Source organism: Oscarella lobularis, chromosome 13 (genome assembly GCF_947507565.1).
Source record: "Oscarella lobularis chromosome 13, ooOscLobu1.1, whole genome shotgun sequence".
NCBI classification, from domain to species: domain Eukaryota; kingdom Metazoa; phylum Porifera; class Homoscleromorpha; order Homosclerophorida; family Oscarellidae; genus Oscarella; species Oscarella lobularis.
The window spans coordinates 1690772-1708868 of record NC_089187.1 but is presented as its reverse complement, the minus strand read 5'-3'; the positions used below and the strand labels follow the sequence as shown (position 1 = coordinate 1708868).

Below are 18097 nucleotides of genomic sequence, written 5' to 3'. Positions count from 1 at the left end.
AGACGTGTCAAACAACGATCCGACCCATTTCGAAAGAAATCGCTTGTAGCAGTTGATATTTCGGTAATTCAGGAAGACCTCACTTGTGTATGAGCTTGGCGCTATGATCGAATACGTCCCTGTAATCGCCGGCCACTTGTCGATGTTATCCGCCCACTCGCGTAATGGCTTTGCGAAGGATCGACGCCTTTCGCGAGTTGCCCTTTTTCTTCGTATAGACGAGTACTCTCTGATCTTGTCACGGCAGCTCTGTAATTGGGAAGGAAAGTAGTGTTTCGGGCCGTTTTATGCGTGTGACAAGTCCCGGTTGTACTCCAGCGCGTGAGCTATCGTTGACTCCCACGCCAACTGCAAGGGGTCTATACCTCCGATACCTCCTGACGCGACGTACAAAAGAGAAGATGTTGCGTACGACGAAGAAAAGGATTTTCTTGGTTCTGGTTCCTATGCCGAAGTGTACAAATCTCAGCTAACGACAAGGGGCCCCTCTGGAGAGTCCGAGGTCCAGACGGTAGCAGTGAAAGTCCTTAGCCAAATGCGGAGAAAGGAAAAGTCAGTGCGAGACGCATTCGTCTAATGTTCAACAAGTCACAGAAACCCGCGTTTCTGTAGGAAAACTCGATCGCTAGTCAGGGAGGCAGAAATCTTATTCTCTCTGCCGCAGCACGAAAACATCGTGCGTTGCTTGGGGGTTTGCAATTCACCGAATTATTTCGCTCTACTGTTTGAGTACGTGCGGGGCGGCGACCTGTCTGATTTATTAGACAGCGACGAGAAGCCCGTCAATGATCAACACGACGACTTTAGCGTATTAGCTGCGCCTGCTTTTGTCAAGTGGCAAAACCGGCTCGACATTTGCCTCCAAATCTCGTCTGGAATGGCTTTTCTTCATGGAAAGGGCGTCATACATTTTGACATCAAGCCAGACAACATTCTGTTGGAGCTCACGCCCTCTGAAAAGTTGAAGTGCAAGGTACTACTATTCATAGGTTTTCAGTAACCTTTATACACTTTGTGCTCTTTAGATTACTGATTTTGGTCTTGCTAGAATTCGTATTGAGTCCAATTGGACTAAAACAGGAACGGCTGCTGAGAAAAAGAGTGGAACTCCTTTGTTTATGGCACCTGAGCGATCAGAAAGCGTCGTCTTGAGTACGGAAGTTCGAATGAAAAGCGACGTCTACAGGTTTTGTGCTTTTACTAGGGTTTAACCAGGGATACTAGACAATCTATCTATCTATTTATCTAGTATCCCTGGTTTAACAAACGTTTGACTCATATGCCTTGTATTTAGTTTTGGTGTCACAATGTTGACGATAAGAGAAAGGAGCTTCTCATTCGGTATGTGTCTTCCGGAGTCCTAGACTGGGCGTGTGTGGATCACGTGATGGGTGACCCACACTTACCCTTATTTGCTTATGTAAACAAGAGCGCCATTACCGTATAAGTCTCTGGCAAAGTCATTTTGTTCTTCTTCCTTTGAGCATCTGCTGGATTCTTTTAACCGGGTGCTTTTTAGATACTGATGTTGGAATTGACGTGATTATGCAGAAAAGCCCTCAACGACAGCCAGCACCAATTGGCTACTCAGAAATCATGCAGAGATGCACAGCACGTCAGCCAATTCAGCGGCCGTCATTTGAAGATCTTGTGCCGCGATTTATTGAAATCATAAAGCTGTTTTCTATGCATAGCACTCTAGAACAAACTGCTTCCCAAGGTAAATCTGCGCCTTGCCTGAGAATCTTTACGCAATCAAAATTTTACTTACAAAAGCTAAAAGTCACCTGCATTTGATCTGGGCGGGGAGGGGAAGATCTGCATGCCTATTATTTTCTCTATTACGCGCTGCAGTTTGTTTCGTCTCATGTAATCTATATTTTATTTAGAAGTGCAGAAGCCCCCCTCTTTGGGTAGAGGCCGAGGGCGCGGAGTGTTGCGTCTTCACAGCCGCGGCGTCCCAATGCGGTGGTCAGAACGACCCGGTTCATTTGGCTTTAGGAATGTGCCGATAGGCGATGTTTCGTCAGGCCAATGGTTTCACAGAAACACGTCAGCATCAGACCTTGGTTTTAAGCATGGCGCTCAGGAAAATGTTGGCCGCCCTTTTTCTTTTTCTCCTTCTGCTGTTCAAGGGAGGATGCAGTTACCTCTAGAAGAGAAAGACGCGGCTGTTTCTCCTGGTAAAAACTGTGTGCTACTGCTTGGTCTCCCTCCGAACGAACGTCCGGAGAAAATTATCGAAATGGTCGAAAAAGCTATTAACGACAAGATTTTGAAATACTGGGGTGAAGAGAAAGCCGAAGACGAAACGAGCCGCGTACGCATAGAATTGCGAGACCGCAAGAGTGAGTGGTATTTGATCCGTTTTATTCATTCGCGATTAACTGTTCTCTGTAGCTATTTCTGCTCTTTGGAATCTCGAAAACCGTTCTCTTCAATATGATGAAAATACGTCCGTAAAGATAGACGTTGATTCCTCTGAGAAACATGATCCCGGCAAATTTCTAATCAGCAACATCAGAGGAGATGTGTCTAAAGAAGACCTTAAGTTTCATATTATAAGCAAGCAGGCAATTAATAGTGAAGATATTGCTGATATAAAATTTTGGCGACAGGACAAAACGAAATGTACTGTCATTTTGAAGAAGGATCTAGCTGGTACGTCTTTAGGTACTTGTAACTAAGTTGCCAAATATTCCTTTAATTAATTGTAGATGAATCCATGGTCAATAGGCTAAACCAAACAGCAAAAGAGCTTGCAATTGATGAAAACAAAAGAGTTTTTCTTGAATTCCATCTTGCCCCTGCTATCTTGAAATTGGAGGTATTTGCGATGAGTTCGGAAGTGACTATATTCAGGTTACAGCGATATCTTGCCGCTCTTCCTTGTTTTCCGCTTGTGGAAAGCGTAGTTAAATCTCCAGATAAAGAAGATTTTTTAGTGGAGTTTCGGACTGAGTCTGGTTAGTAAGCATTCTCAAACTTTGTAGCTCTATTTATTTATTTGTTTGTTATTTCTAGACGTGAAGAACGTTTTAGACATTGACGCTAGCAGTTTACCTGAAATCTGCAGCGGTGTCCGTCCGCTTATTCGTCACTATAGCGAGATTTTACTAGAGGATTCTGATAGTGAAGAAGACTTGTATTTGGGGACTTCTATCTCGTCAGAGGTACTTAACACGCCCGTAACGTTTTCTGTAACAAAACCAAGCATTTCGCCAGAGCTTATGAATTTCGTTTTGAACAGGGATGCGTCTCGAAGAGCTCTTTACCAACTTGGCAAACTTTACTGGTGCGAAGAAAATAGCGTATTCACGATTAGAAGTCACGAAATGCACTACATGTCAGCGGAGGAGGCAAAAAAATGGCAGGATAACATGGAGGAAAAATTCTTCCAGGAGTATAACCGATTTGGACGTCGCGAACTAACAATGACGTCTTCGGAGTTCTATGAAAAAATGAAAGTATTTGCTAACAAAGAGAACGCCGGAAAAGGAAACGAGATTTCAATACGAGAATATCCAAAGAAATTCATGCTTGTATTTATTGGGGAAATGGTGCAAGTGGATCGTATCTATCAACCTTGCTCGGAAAGGCATAGCTCTTTGGCACAAGACGAGGAAATAGTGACTAAACGAGTACTTTTTCCATCTCCTCTTCATCTAAATCTTCTGCGTTCTAAAAAGTACTTTGAACGCTTGGAGGGAGTTACCTTTTTCCTGGAATCAAGTCGCGTTTCTATTGAAGGTCAATCTTACAAAGTGAAACATGCAAAGGAGGGGTTGAAAAGCTTTCTTTCCGATATGAAAGATCGAGAAATATTTATAAGCCATGATATGGTCGAGTTCTTTCTACAAGGTGGCTTGAAAAAATTTGATGATCTACTTGCCAAAAACGGCATTGAAGCAGCTGTAGCCCTTGATACTTCGTCATATCTTCATATATTAGCAACGAATGGGGAGGAACTGAATGAAGCCGTTAATACTTACGATAATAGCTTTACTACGGAAGACGTAGCTTTTTCTGACAAAGAAAGCCTTTTTATGATGCGAAGCGAAGCAATGGGCAAATGGATGCAGGAGATGTGCAGCAATTTTGAGGGCATGCTTATAGCTAAGGGTTTTGGAGACCCATCGTCCAAGCAATTCTTGCTGACGGGATTCAGTTGGAGTGTGTCCTCAGTCAGTAATGCTTTCAACGCGTACCTTGCTAATAACGTTTTGCATGAAGCTCGTCGTCAATTGCGTACGGCTTTCGTAGCAAAATTTTTTGAACGATTTTTCTGGAAATCGTTTTCTATTGCTGTTGCTGCTGAGATGGAAGAATACAAAGCTGAAGTTTCCTTTCTTGGCGGTCCTCGTCCTCAAATAGTTTTGAAAGCGACAAAAGGCGGCATCACAGAGCTGGGAAAGCGAGTTGACAGGGAGTTGGCGAAAATCAAGATGGAGCAATGGAACCTTAAAAAGCACGGACTGCACAGGTATATTGCGGTGGGTTCTTACGAACAAGACAAGAAGATAATAGAAGACAAGGAGTCTGTCGTTGTTTCGCTTGATGAAGGCGATGACGAGCCCACCTTTTATGCTGCTCTTCAGCCCAATTCTACTTTTGTGTCAGCATTTATGCCCTCAAATTCACCGCTGAAAAGAATTTGTTTATACACTGGTGATATTTGCGAACACCAAGCTGACGCTATTGTAAACGCAGCGAACGAAAGTCTTTGTCATGCGGGAGGCTTAGCGGCTCGCATCATCAAATGTGCTGGTGACGAAGTGCAAGACGAAAGTTATGCACGTTTAGCGAAACTGCCGAATGGTCGTGTTCCAACCGGAGACGCTTTGAAAACCGGACCGGGTCAACTCCACACAACGAAGTGCATTATTCACGCTGTTGGACCGGAGTGGGAAGGCATGCATCAATCTGAAGATAGAAAAAGACTGCTATTGGATGCCGTCCGTGCATCTATGAAGATCGCTAGCGAATCAAACTTCTCTTGCATCGCTTTCCCAGCGATCAGCGCAGGCTTGTATGGAGGTCTCAGTCCTGTTGTTGCCGACGTAATGGTAAAAGCAGTTGACGACTTTTTCTCTGAGATTCCTTGTACATCGCTCGAGTCCGTAGACTTTGTAATGCGTCCATCAGACACGGATAATGTTCGCTGCTTTAGCAGCAGTCTGGATAGAATGTTCCGTCGAGCAGCTTGCGCACCTGCGGCGCTCAGTTCTTCCGCTTTGCCACTGTCTATGTCTATGTTTGGTTTTGCTTCGGGGGTTTGTGCAGATGCGGGGATCGCTGCTCCTGCTCTTGCTGCTCCTGCTTCTGCTGCTCCTGCTGCCTCTGCTACTGCTTCTGAATCTCCTGTCATTGCTTCAGCTTCCGTGAAGCATTCTAAATCAGAATCTTGTAGCTTTGTCGTTAGAGTAAAAAGCGGTGATATAGCAAAACAAAAGGTCGGTTTCTTTTTGTAGCGTTAGATCTATGTTCTACTAATCGTTTTCTTTTAGGCAAATGCAATTGTTAGCCCAGCAAATGAAGATCTCAACCTGGCCTTGGGCGAGACAGCTAAAGCAATTTCGAGTGCAGCTGGACCTCAGCTGCAGAAAGACTGCTTTGCTTCCGTTAAAGCAAAAGGGCAGTTGAAGCCTGGAGGAGTGCGGACCACCCCTGGATACAATCTCCCTGCAAATTGTATAATTCATGCGTGCTCTGCACCAACTGTTAAGGTAAGAACTTGAAGTTTTCTAGTGCGGTCAGTGATTTTCAGCGTAGTCATTGAGCGCTCTTTGACTACCCTGATGCCCCGACCCCGTAAACTGCTAAAGGGCCTTTGTTTAGAGGTTCTTTGAATTTTGTGCGATAGCGCATTAGCGGCGCTGTTGCGCGTTCAAAGCCTTTGCGATGCTATTGTAGGCTATTTTGTGCTAGGATATTTGCTCTCTGGTTTACGAGTGCTTGATGGAAGCAGCGCAGCTTGATGTCAAAAAGATTGCCTTTCCTGCACTTGGTACCGGAGAGTTGAATTTTAATATTGACGCCGCCGCCGACGCGCTCTTTGCTGGAATTGAACGATTTCAGAGGAAACGGCCGCAGTCTAGCCTTACAAAAGTCTTAGTCGTCATTTATAAGAGCTCTCACCTCTCAGCGTATCGGCAAGCCTTGGACAAACGTCTCATCAAGATTAATTTAGACTCTTTCTCGTCCTCCGGAGAGCATCTAAAGGCTGCCGACCAGGCAATTTTGTCAAACGGTTGCAAATTCACAATTGATTTTGACGACATCACGAAGATTCAAAGTGATGCTATTATTGCCACTGAAGGGGTTGTGTGGGAAGAGGTGAAGAAAGCTAATCCGTTGTTAAAAGCGGATTGGGAGAAACGAAAGCAACGCCTAGGAACAACTCCGATAGAGATTCCTTCGTCTCAGCAAAACTCTTGTCACATTTTTCTTATTGCGCCTCAAAAATGCGATGAATCTTCTAGCGATGCAGCTAATATCCAAAAAATTGCTCCTTTGGTGGCGGATTGCCTTATAAAAGCGGATCAAAAAGGACTATCATCTATTGCTCTTCCTGCTATCGGAACATCAAGACTCTTGTTCAGCAACAGACTTTCTTGTGAAGCAATTATCCACGGCGCAAAGGCATTTGCCGAAAAAGTTTCTACACCGTCATTGAATCACATCAAGTTGATTGTCTTTGAGAGCGGTCGCCTAAACGACTTTGAAAAAGAACTGCAACAGCAGTTCGCCCCTCTTTCTCAAGAAGGGTGTTTTGATACCAGTAACTCTTTGCCTTCGTATTTCTTGAACTCCTTTCGTCCAAAACAGGTTAAAGAGATTGCTGCTGCCGAGCCTAAAGTCGTACATGCAACGGTTATCGGTGCAACTACGGATGCTTGCTCTTCTGCCGTCAAACGTTTGAAAGAGGCCATGGATAAAGAATGCATCAGCCAGAAAGTCAAAATGGAGCTGCCTAATGACATAAAAGAGGATGAGTTAACAGCAATAGCGGAGGAGTTTGACGTGGCTTTGGTTGTTAAAACCTCAGATGAGAAGCCAGAAATTTATCTAAACGGAATGCGCAGGGACGTCTTCAACGCTTTTGAAAAAGTTACCACATGGCTGGGCGACCTGCTGAAAGAAGAAAAGTTCAAAACTGAAGTTACGTTTCTTGCAGAGAAAGTGGGCTGGAAATGGGATGACTTCAAGGGTAAGAATGAGCTCTTTTCTCCAGAAGAAAACATGAAACTTGAGTTCGCTTATTGTAATGATAAGCAAAAAACGCATGACTTACAATTGCAGGGCGAAAAAGTGACCGTTGATTTTACCAAAATGACGCTGCAAAACGTACGAACCAAGGAGACGAAGAAGATTGGTCGTCGAGACTTTAGCGTATCAGGTATTTAGCTTCAGTTTATGATAGATCGGTTTACAGGTGGAATTTTTACAGGGCACGCGTGTATTCCTTTATCATGGGAAATATACCGAATGGACGAAGGTCATAGGCTTGTTCTCTTGTCGCCCAAAAGCAAAGAATATTTTGAAGTGTCGCAGAGATTTACTTCAACATTTGCTTCTACTTTGTCGTTGCAAATTCAAAAAATAGAACGAGTTGAAAATCCTCGAATCTACTGCAAATACGAGGCGGAAAAGAAACTTCTTCATGATTTGCGAAAAAGCGAAATTGCAGCTAAACGAGCTACCTTGGGGAAAAGACTTTTTCACGGGACGTCTACAGAAGTCTACGATTGTCATAAGCAGATAATAGCCAACGGATTTAACCGCAGCTATGCGGGATCAAAGACCGGTTTGTTTAGCAGTAATACGTTGCAAAGTTTAACGCTATTCTGCATGTTAGGAACAAAATACGGTCCTGGCGTTTACTTCGCGAAACGAGCGGATTTGTCACATGAATACACCAAGCCCGACAGCAACGGCAATCGAATCATGTTCTTTTGCCAAGTTCTTTTAGGCCGATCAACAGTCGGCAATTCGAAGATGATCGAGCCCCCACTAATCAATCCCAAAGATAGTAAGACGGACAGATTTGATTCAACTGTTGACAACGTCGACGATCCAACAATTTTTGTCAGCTGTTATCGAGACCATCTAGCCTACCCAACCTACCTGATCACCTATAAATAACATAGGAAACTGTTTAGTGTTTGCCCCAGTGTCTGCTATACTTAGCCGGTCGTGCTTTGATGTTTGCTTGTTTGCATGTACCCTATTTTTACCTTTTTATGCGCTTTCTGTGGTTAGTTCTTTTTTCTTTTGTTAGTAAGACTTGACGTTTGTTGTTTATATAATTTTGCTGGTTGGAGACTTTTGATTTTTTAAATTTTGACGTGAAGCCCAACTTTTGGGATAGAAACCATCCAAGAGTTACTTACCAGTAAGCAAAAGCCGCAGGTTATCAGTAGAAGAGCCAAAATCAGTGGCGTCACCAGGTGGGAGTACTCTCCAATTTTTTGCCAGTCACTCTAATACCGAAGTGATGAAAATGAGGAGGGCTCTGCACAAGCCTGACTCCAGTAGTCTACAGATACTCTAGGCACTAGGCAGATGCCCCAAACTATAGATCTATGCCCAAACCAAACCAAACGCTCTTGATCAGGTCATAGCCGCATGCGCGTTGCGTCATGGACGCGTACACAAGAGAGCAAATGCTTGTCTTTTCCTTCGCGTACAATCTCTCTTGTTCCGACCACAGCGTTCGAGTTGGCGCAATCGCACAAACTCTCGCTGATGGTGACGTTTTGCCCGAAATGGCTCTCCTTTCTCCAAGAGACGAAAAACGCGAAACGGCAGTTTCGTTACTCGTTCAGGAAATGGACGTTCGAAAACAGTGCGAGAGCTGAGCAGCTTCGCGTTTTCCGAGAAGCGGTCCACCAAGTGGGAAACAGCGACGTTCTTGACGAATGTCTACCGAATCTCAGTGAGATCGAATTGAAGGTGTAGTTACGTGTTCCCTCTACTTTTGCTCTGTCTTTCTCGTAGGTTGCAGTGATGACGAGCTTAGGACCACCTTTCTTCGTGTGAAGAATGCCGTCGAAAGCGATGTAAGTACGACGGAGATTTCAAGAATTCTGACGTGGCTATAACCCGAAGGTGAGTGTAAGTAGAGTATTTAGTTCTAGAACCCTTCTGGTGTTCGGCTCGGGAAATTAGGGTGTTTGTACATGTTTAGAATCGAAACTGAAAAGTCTTCATTCACTGGAGTCTGCAGTGTGTGAAGCTGTGCTATTGAGCACATTGTCTCATCACAGTCACAGCGTTCAGGAAGTTTATCTTCTACTTGCATCGGCCGCAGATGTGATAGACGAAGATCGTATTCGTGCCTTCGCCCAGCTTTCAAACGCATCGCTCAACAGCAGCAACTCAGGCACTGAGACAGTATCAGAGGAAGCCTCAGATGAACTGGGTATGTTGTCTAGGAGAATAGTATCTACGTTTTGCAGTGAATTTTTTTCTTTAGATGCTAGAACGGTCACACGAAGTACAGGTACTTTCAGACAAACGTTTCAGGTTCACGTGCCTGAATCCTGTTAGGATTTGCAACTTGCATTGAGCACCTTCGACTCGTCCTTTCTCGTCACAAATCAGACCCTGGCCACTTGCACGCGAGCATGATGAAACTGAATCCTACAATGAAAAGACAACGTAGACTTTCTTATAGAGCTGCAATGGCACTGAGTAAGTGACAACCTCATTACATCGACCCTTCACATTGGTGCTTTAGTTTTACGCCGGAAAGGAAACGTTTCTGACGATGATGCTCAGCGAGGTATCATTCTTTTTTTTTACTTTTCGTGTATAAGTTACTGCGGTTAGCTTCTAATGATTACGAGCGATCGTTGTTTGACTTCGCGTTCAAGGACGTTCGCCACTACTGGAAGCAATTGGGCATTTTTCTTGGATTTCCGAGGGTGGAACTGGACTGCATCGACGAGAACTGTCAGAAGCAGGGCCTCGGAGTTGATGACATGGCGTGGTCCATGCTGCACAAGTATCAGCAGTGGAAAGGCCAAAGTAAAGCTTCCGTCGAGTATCTCAAGGGAGTCCTGAACGACGTGAAGCAGGCAACAAAGGGAGAAATTGCTACTAGTAAGATATAGACTTTAGTGGTCCACAGACATTGCAATGCACCCGGTTTAGTTCTGCCTGACGACACTCGCTTACAAGTGATAGGAAGAGACGAAGAGTTACAAAAAGCAGAGAAATTTTTCTGGGGTTCCGAGGCGCGAAACTACGCCGTTGCGCCAATGACAGAGCGCAGAATTCTGGTCAGTCTTCTCCTGTGATCTTTTTTGTATACGTGGATCGTTTATTGTCTCTGTCTCTAAGGTGATTTCTGGTGTGGGCGGCGTGGGAAAGACGACTCTCGCCAACTGCTACGTCTCTCGACACGCCAGAGCGTACAGTGACGGCGTTTTTCTTTTCAATGCGGAGTCGTACGCTTCTTTGCTGGCGTCCGTGAGACGAAATGTACGACATTTTTGACGTTCCGCTTTTGCAATAAATGATATTCTCTCTTGTAGCTGTTGCTCGTTCATACGGATCGCCGTCTTCGAGAGGAGCCCACACTCTCTACGACGTTGGCTGATAATTTCGTCGTCTTTTTCAACTTCTTGCGACGTTCGCCTCGCTGCGTCGTCGTTTACGACAGCGCTGATGAGACGGAACTCATCAAAGACTCCCTGCCTCGAGCGTCTGTTCCCTGTCACGTTCTGATCACGACAGGAAAGAAGAGCTTTGCACGCGAAGACCGTAGCACTAAGGTACTGACATTAGAGATGCTAGCTGAGGAAAGTGCTATTGCAGCACTTCTCCGCTGGGCTGGAAGAGTTCCGGAGTCCTTTGATGCAATGAGTTCAGCTGAGCAAGACTTCGCCCGGAAATTGGCCGTAGAACCGCCCGTCGAGGGTCTCCCTTTGGCTCTCGCGCACGCTGGCATATTCATCGAGCAGCACGACATCTCTTTTCGTCAGTACTGGGAAAAACTCGAGAGCGAGAGAAAGGAGCTCGACGCGGCGGCGCTTGACATGGATAAATTCCTCTCGTATTTTCGTCTGTCTCACGTGAAGGAGTCTCTTCAAGAGGCAGGCATCCTCTCTCCTTCCGATTTGGCTCGCATCGATATGAACGACGTTGATGTGAAGAAATTAGACGCCAAGCGACTGGCCAGAGCCGCTGAGGCTTTGGAAAGCAGAAAGCACGTCTATCTGACCTGGGAAATGGATCTCGACGACATCGAGAAGAGACAGCCGAAGAGCTATTCGCTTCTACAGTTCTGCTCCGTGCTCTCCTCTCAAGACATTCCTCAATTCATCGTTCGCGATTGTTCGCTTTCGGATGAGGAAGGCGGACACAGGGAGGTGTCGTTCGCCGTGCGAGTGCGTCCTTTGAAGGAACGCTTCTTTCTGAAGCCGATTGATCGAAATGACGTAGGCGTCGTCTACTCGATTCATCATCTGATACATGCGAGCGTCCTGTGTCGTCTTTGGGAGGACGCCGATCGGTGTCGAGAGGTCCTGCGGACCGTCGAAGAGCGTTTGATGGAACGCGTGCTTCCGCTGTTCAACGGACGACACTTCGGCGATCAGCTTATGATTGCTCTGCTTCCCCACGTGTATTCCGTGGCGAGACGAATGCTGGAACTCGGCATGAATAGTCGTCGGCATTTTGACGTCATCGACGTTGCTTGTTTATTGTCCCTGAACTATTTGCAGCTCGAGACGGCAAAGGAATTGTACACCATGCGAACCGATAATCTGGAGAAGTCACGTGACGGTTCGAACATTCCCCGGGAGCAGTATCTTCGATGTATGCTTTTTTTGTTAACCCTGGTGTTAGTATCTACTTCTTTGAATGTTTAGGTTATTTTGGCTTGGCTAGAATCTCCATGTTTTTAGGAGACCTGCTTAGCGCCGAGCGCAATATCAAGCTGGGCTTGCAAGGTCGATCTTTTGATCAAATGACAGACGACGAAATCGTTACGTACTGGGAAGGTTTGAGCGTGCAACCGAGTCTTTTCAACTAGTATTCCTTAATTTGAAAATAGGGATTTTTCTTCTCGCTCACAGCGATCTTTGCCAAGGGCACTTTGATAAAGCAGAACGCCTGCTTTTAATGATTGTCGGGGTTCAAGATCGCCTGCCTACGACTGATCTATTCTATGGTATTCGATTCGGTTCCTGAGTAGAATTGAAACACGTCTTCTTCTGTGTAGTGCTTACTTCCCTTGGGGATATGTACAACTCATTGGCCGAATATAAGAAGACGCTAGAAGTGCTGAACTTGGCACTGTCTCTTTGTTCAGGCAAGAGGAAAGTTGTGGCCGATCTTCACCTCGCTTCTTGTATGTGCAGTGTAGTTAGGATTTTGTGTACTTTACGAATGAGAAATGAACGTGTGTTTCCTAGGTTACGTGAGTTATGGTTATACCTTGGATCGTGTGAACAAGCCAAAAGAGGCTCACGTTCACTTCACCAAGGGTCTTGACATGCTCGACGCTTTACTTCCCGAGAACGATATTCGATTGGCTAATGGTCTCCCCTATGAGTGTCTGCTTTATCGCTTTAGTTAGAGGCGCTTTGTTTAGCTCTTCATAAATCCGGTGATTGTCTTCGCAAACTTGGTCTGATCTCCGAAGGGTGCGACCGATCGAAGCGAGCTCTTGAGATCGCGAAGTCCGTCTTTCCGCCGGGAAGCATGGAACTTCACAAATGTAAGATAGTGTGTATTGAAAGAGATGAAGATAATTTTGTTATTAATCAAGATCTTACTCGTCACGCTCGGAATCTTTCATACGCTGACAAAACAGAAGAATCGATTGTCTATCTGAAGGAAACCCTTTCGTTGCTTGAGCTGTGCGGAGCAAAGGAGACAGCGATTGCGACATGTATGATAGATTACATCTGTGACAACTACTATTATTTTCTGTATGTAGGCTTGGACCTTCTAGGAGACAGCTTATCTGATATTGGGTAAACACAGGAAGCGATCACCTATTTTCAGCGGACTTTTCAGCTGTACGATAAGCTGCTTCTTGCTGGCAAAGTTGACGCGGTCCAAGGCAGGCGTACTTTCATATTTAATTATGAGTTGTTGTACTTAGTCGGCGTTTAGTTCATCGCCTTGCTGGAAGGCTTGGCGATATGTGTCTAGAAATGAAGAAACCGCTTGATGTGTCCCGTCATTTCCGACGCGCTTTGTCTAAGGAGCTTCCTGTCGAGGATTCGTCTTCTCAGCGAGGTAATTGAAGCAGAAAAGGTCAGCCTGTGCACCCGCTGACTTTTGGATTGCCAGTTGCAATTAATTTTGTGAGATGTCTTATGGAATCCAAGCAGTCGAGTGAAGCTGAAGCAATTATTTGGGAAGTTTCTGAGCGCTACGGATCGCAGCTACCGAGCGATCATCCTCTTCTGCAATGCAGTGAGTAAAGGTTTTAGAGATATGCAAATTTTTTTCACTTGATTTAGTGAACCGCCTTTATGATATTTTGGTAACGTCGAAAGAAGGAGCGTCCTGACTTTTTCTCAACGCAGAAGAACTCAGATGCCAACTGAATTGTCTATTGAACGCTACACACAAACACCAACACAACAAGCAACGCAACATGAAGAAGGTTTTCTGAGTAAACTTAGAAGCCAGGTTTAGTACGCTTGCCGTAAGAACGGAGACAAGCAGCTGCAAAAGGATGCCAGGCACAGTTAAGCGATGAGCGTCGTTTTGGTCTGTTCCAGCGGTTGTCGTTTCCATGCAGCAGTTGCTCTCTTCGCAGCAGTTTGGGTGGCATCCTTTCTATGGGCACATGCTAGGATTAATCCCCTAGCAGCAGTCTATAGGACTTTCTCCGTTGAATTCGATCCAGCGTCGCGTCGACCACGATAACTTGGATGTAGCAGCCTCTGGAGCATCCATTTAGGGCAAAGTCTTGACAGATCCTTTGAAATGAAGAGAGTGTCGTCGCAATATTTCTCACATGCATTTTGCTCTGGCTAGTTCGCATAGTTAGCTCTAAGTTGGTCACCAAAATATTTTTTCGCGAAGCGATCAATGATCAGCCATTGAATTAAACAAGACTTTACAAATTAAATGCCTGCTTTGGAGCTCTACCCTCTACAAGCGTACGAATATAGGCAGCTTGAAAATGAGTGCAGTTTTCGACTGCAGCAAAAGCGACAGATCGGAGCCCCCAGTTGGTCAATATATGCTTGTTTAGCTTTCTCGAGAGTGCAACAACTTCACTTCAATTTTAGTACTATGCAAGAGGAACATATATTTCGGACGACACGCACAAAGACACAATCAATCAAACAACAACTTCAACAAAAAAGCAGAGGTTTTGGCAATCGTGGCGGCCCACTCGGGTCCTATAGTCAGCTTAATTTTGATTTAGAAATAGGACACAAGCAAATGTAATGAGTGATTACGCTGCAGGTCTCGATTGGTGAGGAACTGCAGCAATCGTCACAGATTGATAACCGGGATGCTTGTTCTTGCAATACTTATAAGAACCTTTGCAGCACATAGCGCCGTCAGGAGCGCAGCACTTGCAGTGTTGAGGAGTGGTACCGGTATCTGTGCAGTTATTTGTGTTCTTGCTGCATGCAGCACTTAATTACGGCACCTAGAAAAACTTGGGCAGGTCGTCTTGGCTGAGTCTGATCAGCTCAACGCCGCCGGCGCAGAGGGCGGTCAGAAAGACAAAAAGAACGACCTTGTTAATTTCTTAGACAGAGGACTTCGAATCCCGAAGTGTGCTCTTTTTTTTTCTTTTTTCTTTTTTTTTCTCTGTACCTAAGCGGCGATATACGATTACCCGCGACTGTGGCTTAACCGCCCGTAGCATGGTGGTTCCAGGGGGGGCGAAGCCCCCCTCTGCGACCTATGCTCATTGGGGCGGTTAAGCCCGGAGCGGGGCCGCCACCGATACCAGTAAGGTTTAGGGTTGGTGTTGGGTTAGGTACATGAAAAAAAACGCTCTCTCTATACTGCACTGCGCAGGCAGGGATATAATATCCCTGGCAGAGGCAGGGATATCCCTGGCAGAGCTCCCTGGCAGAGGTCTGTCCCGATCCGAGTAGCGTGCTTTAGCAGAGCTGCGCTCTTCTAAATCTTCATGCCGAACGTTCTTCACCTCTTGGCTTGGCAAGCTATCATATTGCTCTGTGATCGTAAGAGTAGTTGGAAGTCTGATCTATGAGTACGAGGAGTTTACTCTAGTACATTCGCTAATTAGGTATGCCCCTCGTAGTCTCTTACTGCAGCCCCTGGCCAGTTTCACTCGCGGCAGACAAAAAAAAAGATAGATTGAGTTTCTCCTCGAGGGCATCTTTCAAAGGTATCCGCCTCAAACCACAGCAATATGGTTATCTGGACATACAGTAGCCGTTTGCAGTAGATATATGTGTGGGTGGATTTGGCTCGACACCCATTTGAGCTAACAACGAGACGACGAGAGCATGAGGACAGTTCTATTTTCGCTTTTGCTCGGTTTCCTGCTTATGTCAGACGCTGAGAGTTGGTGGGGTCGCCGACGTCGACGACGACCACCACCACCTCCAGTATATTCTCGTCGTAGACGTTCGCCGTCTCCGTGCTACCGTGTAAACTGTCAGGTAGAAGTGTTCGTTCTTCTCCTCACTGGTTACATGTTAGTCTCATATCCTTTCACTTTTTCATAAGGTCAACTCTTGGGGTTCATGGGGCTCCTGTTCTACCAAGTGCGGCTCTGGCTCGCAGTGGCGCTATCGTTCCGTCTCCGTATCAGCAAGATGCGGCGGCTCGTCTTGTCCTTCTACATCGGTTGGTACCAACAAGGTTTGTCAAGACTTCACGAATTTGATTGCTGTCTAGGCTAGCAGAAGCTGCAGTGATGGTTGTGCCCACTACTGCTATTCGTCCTCTGGTAGTTGCTATTGCAGAATTGGCTACACGCTGAGCTGGAACAAGAAGGATTGCCAGCCTCGCAACTGTGGATGGCCGTCAGCGAATTACTGTCCCTCTTCTCAGACTTATGGTTCAATGTGCAAGTACCCGTCATTCTCGTGCAGCTCCGGCACAACGTACGGTCAAAAGTGCTACGTCTCGTGTCCAAGCGGCTACGCTCGCGCAAGTGGCAGTTCTTCAATCACGTGCTATTCGTCCGGTTCGTGGTTGTCACACAGCACTATTTGGTGCGAGCGAATCAATAAGCCTCCTACTACGGTACGACGTGGGTTTGCTTCCTCATGCGTTTTCAACCGGTTTCGTCGTTTTTCACAGATTAGTATGTCTAGCTATGCAGTGGCTGAAAACGCTAGCATGGGAGATACTGTTGGGTTGCTTTCGACTAGCGATCCCAATTGGGGTGATACCCACACGTATCAGCTTCTGAATAGCGCCGGGGGTAAATTCAAGAGAGACGGAAATCGAGTTTCCGTCAACTTCCGGCCCAACTACGAATCCTCAAACAAGTCAGTTAGCACTTTTCAAGTGTATTGTTTAGTGTTATTTGACGATTCTCCCAGGTTTGCTATCACTGTTCGTAGCACGGACAATCTAGGCCTCTCTAAGGACCAATCTCTCACCATATCCATTTTAGACGTGAATGAATCTCCCACTGGAATATCGGTACGTTCTACAGCACGAAGTACGAAATGAAATTACCTTTCTGCTCGTTAGCTCTCAAATCAAAACGTAAATGAGAATAGTGCCTATGGGACTCTAGTTGGTAGTCTCATAACTTCCGATCCCGACATGGGGCAATCTCACAGTCTCACGCTGCTTAACAGTGCCGGGGGCCGGTTTCGAATTCAAGGAAATCAGCTTCGGGTTGCGGCGTCAAGCGAACAATGTCTCTCTTACGGTGGCAGTTATTGCTCGCTAAATTACGAAGCAAGCAGCTCTCATTTAATCCGAGTTCGCAGCCGCGACAGCGGTACGCCGTCAAAATACGTTGACCAGAGTTTAACAGTCTATTTGCGAAATGTCAACGATCGTCCGAGAAACCTTCGGCTTTCCGGAAACACTTTGAAAGAAAACGCTGCAACTGGTACAGTCATAGGAACGCTAACAGCGTCAGACGAAGATTCTATGCAATCGCTGACGTACACGTTAGCCGACAATGCTGGAGGCCGATTTTCTATTAGTAGCGGCAATAAAGTGGTGTTCGCAGGGCGAAGTGGAATTGACTACGAAACAGCGACGAGTCACTTGATTCGCGCTCTTGTGAAAGACAGTGGAAGCCCGTCACTGAGTTCATCGATCGAGTTTCGTATCTATATTTCGAACGTGAACGAACCGCCGGGAGAGGTCACATTTTCGTCCGCGGATGGGCAGCAGTCTTTTATGAGCAATCAGGCTACGGTGAATGAACTCTCTCCCAAGAATACAGTTGTTGGAACGTTGATGGGCTACGATCCGGACGCCAGCGATGAGCTCACGTTCAGCCTGGACTCTACTTCCGGTGGTCGGTTCGCTTTGAATTCGAGCGCTGCCGTGTGTACATGGGGCTCCTTTGGCGTAAGTGCGCACGATTCTTTTGAGGACTTCTAAACATTTTTGGTAGATATGGAAGAGCCGGTGCACTGTACCCGTGATCGTCAACGGAGACCTGAATAACGAAGTAGTCTCTCGTCGCACCATCTCGGTGAGGCTCACAGACAACGGCAACCTTGTCAGAACGAAAGAGTTCTCGATTGGGATCAGAAACGTGAATGATCCTCCACGAGACATCATCCTGTCTGGCCGATCTATCGACGAAAACCGAAACAGCGCGATTGTCGGCATCTGTAGAACAATTGACGAAGACGCGGGAGATGCTTTCACGTACAAGTTGTTGAATTCGGCTGGAGGAAGATTCGTTCTGGACGGTGCGATCCTCAAGACGACAGCGAGTGCGAACTTGAACTATGAAATTCGGTCGTCTTACACGATCACCCTACAATCAACTGACTCGGGTAAGCTCTCTGTCAGTAAGAGTTTCTCAGTTCTTGTAGACGACGTAAACGAGAGTCCTGGATTCGTCAAGATAACTGCAAACAAAACAGCGGAGAACAGTGCCCAAGGCACGACGGTTGGAATACTCTCCGCCAGCGATCCGGACAAT

At 46.0% G+C, this 18097-nt stretch overlaps 3 protein-coding genes across 5 annotated transcripts; all 3 read left to right on the top strand.

Moving 5' to 3' along the window:
- Nucleotides 1-201: 201 nt before the first annotated feature.
- LOC136194488 (protein mono-ADP-ribosyltransferase PARP14-like) lies at nt 202-8369 on the top strand. 2 transcript variants are annotated; one of them, XM_065983626.1, is made up of 13 exons: nt 202-552; nt 613-973; nt 1026-1186; nt 1295-1341; nt 1520-1720; nt 1890-2348; nt 2401-2661; nt 2718-2966; nt 3025-5453; nt 5508-5726; nt 5929-7399; nt 7451-7807; nt 7859-8369. In XM_065983626.1, the coding sequence occupies exons 1-13, from the start codon at nt 536-538 to the stop codon at nt 8143-8145; spliced, it is 6519 nt and encodes a 2172-aa protein (XP_065839698.1). In that variant the 5' UTR covers nt 202-535; the 3' UTR covers nt 8146-8369. The 2 variants fall into 2 exon arrangements, with proteins under 2 accessions (XP_065839698.1, XP_065839700.1); XM_065983628.1 differs by lacking the exon at nt 202-552 and having other exon boundaries at nt 902-973; nt 1049-1186.
- A 271-nt stretch (nt 8370-8640) lies between these two features.
- On the top strand, nt 8641-14645 carry LOC136194591 (uncharacterized). 2 transcript variants are annotated; one of them, XM_065983775.1, is made up of 20 exons: nt 8641-8938; nt 9001-9111; nt 9191-9424; nt 9479-9505; nt 9553-9696; nt 9743-9787; nt 9835-10107; nt 10159-10286; nt 10348-10488; nt 10542-11826; nt 11880-12011; nt 12065-12181; nt 12233-12361; nt 12426-12551; nt 12605-12730; nt 12782-12904; nt 12953-13078; nt 13132-13257; nt 13312-13437; nt 13485-14645. In XM_065983775.1, the coding sequence occupies exons 5-17, from the start codon at nt 9630-9632 to the stop codon at nt 12991-12993; spliced, it is 2733 nt and encodes a 910-aa protein (XP_065839847.1). In that variant the 5' UTR covers nt 8641-8938; nt 9001-9111; nt 9191-9424; nt 9479-9505; nt 9553-9629; the 3' UTR covers nt 12994-13078; nt 13132-13257; nt 13312-13437; nt 13485-14645. The 2 variants fall into 2 exon arrangements, with proteins under 2 accessions (XP_065839847.1, XP_065839846.1); XM_065983774.1 differs by having other exon boundaries at nt 12782-13078.
- Nucleotides 14646-16032: 1387 nt separating this feature from the next.
- LOC136194881 (protocadherin gamma-A9-like) lies at nt 16033-17180 on the top strand. Its single transcript, XM_065984130.1, has 5 exons — nt 16033-16215; nt 16273-16463; nt 16518-16620; nt 16672-17102; nt 17165-17180. Exons 1-5 carry the CDS (start codon nt 16033-16035, stop codon nt 17178-17180), a joined length of 924 nt encoding a protein of 307 aa, XP_065840202.1.
- Nucleotides 17181-18097: the final 917 nt, after the last annotated feature.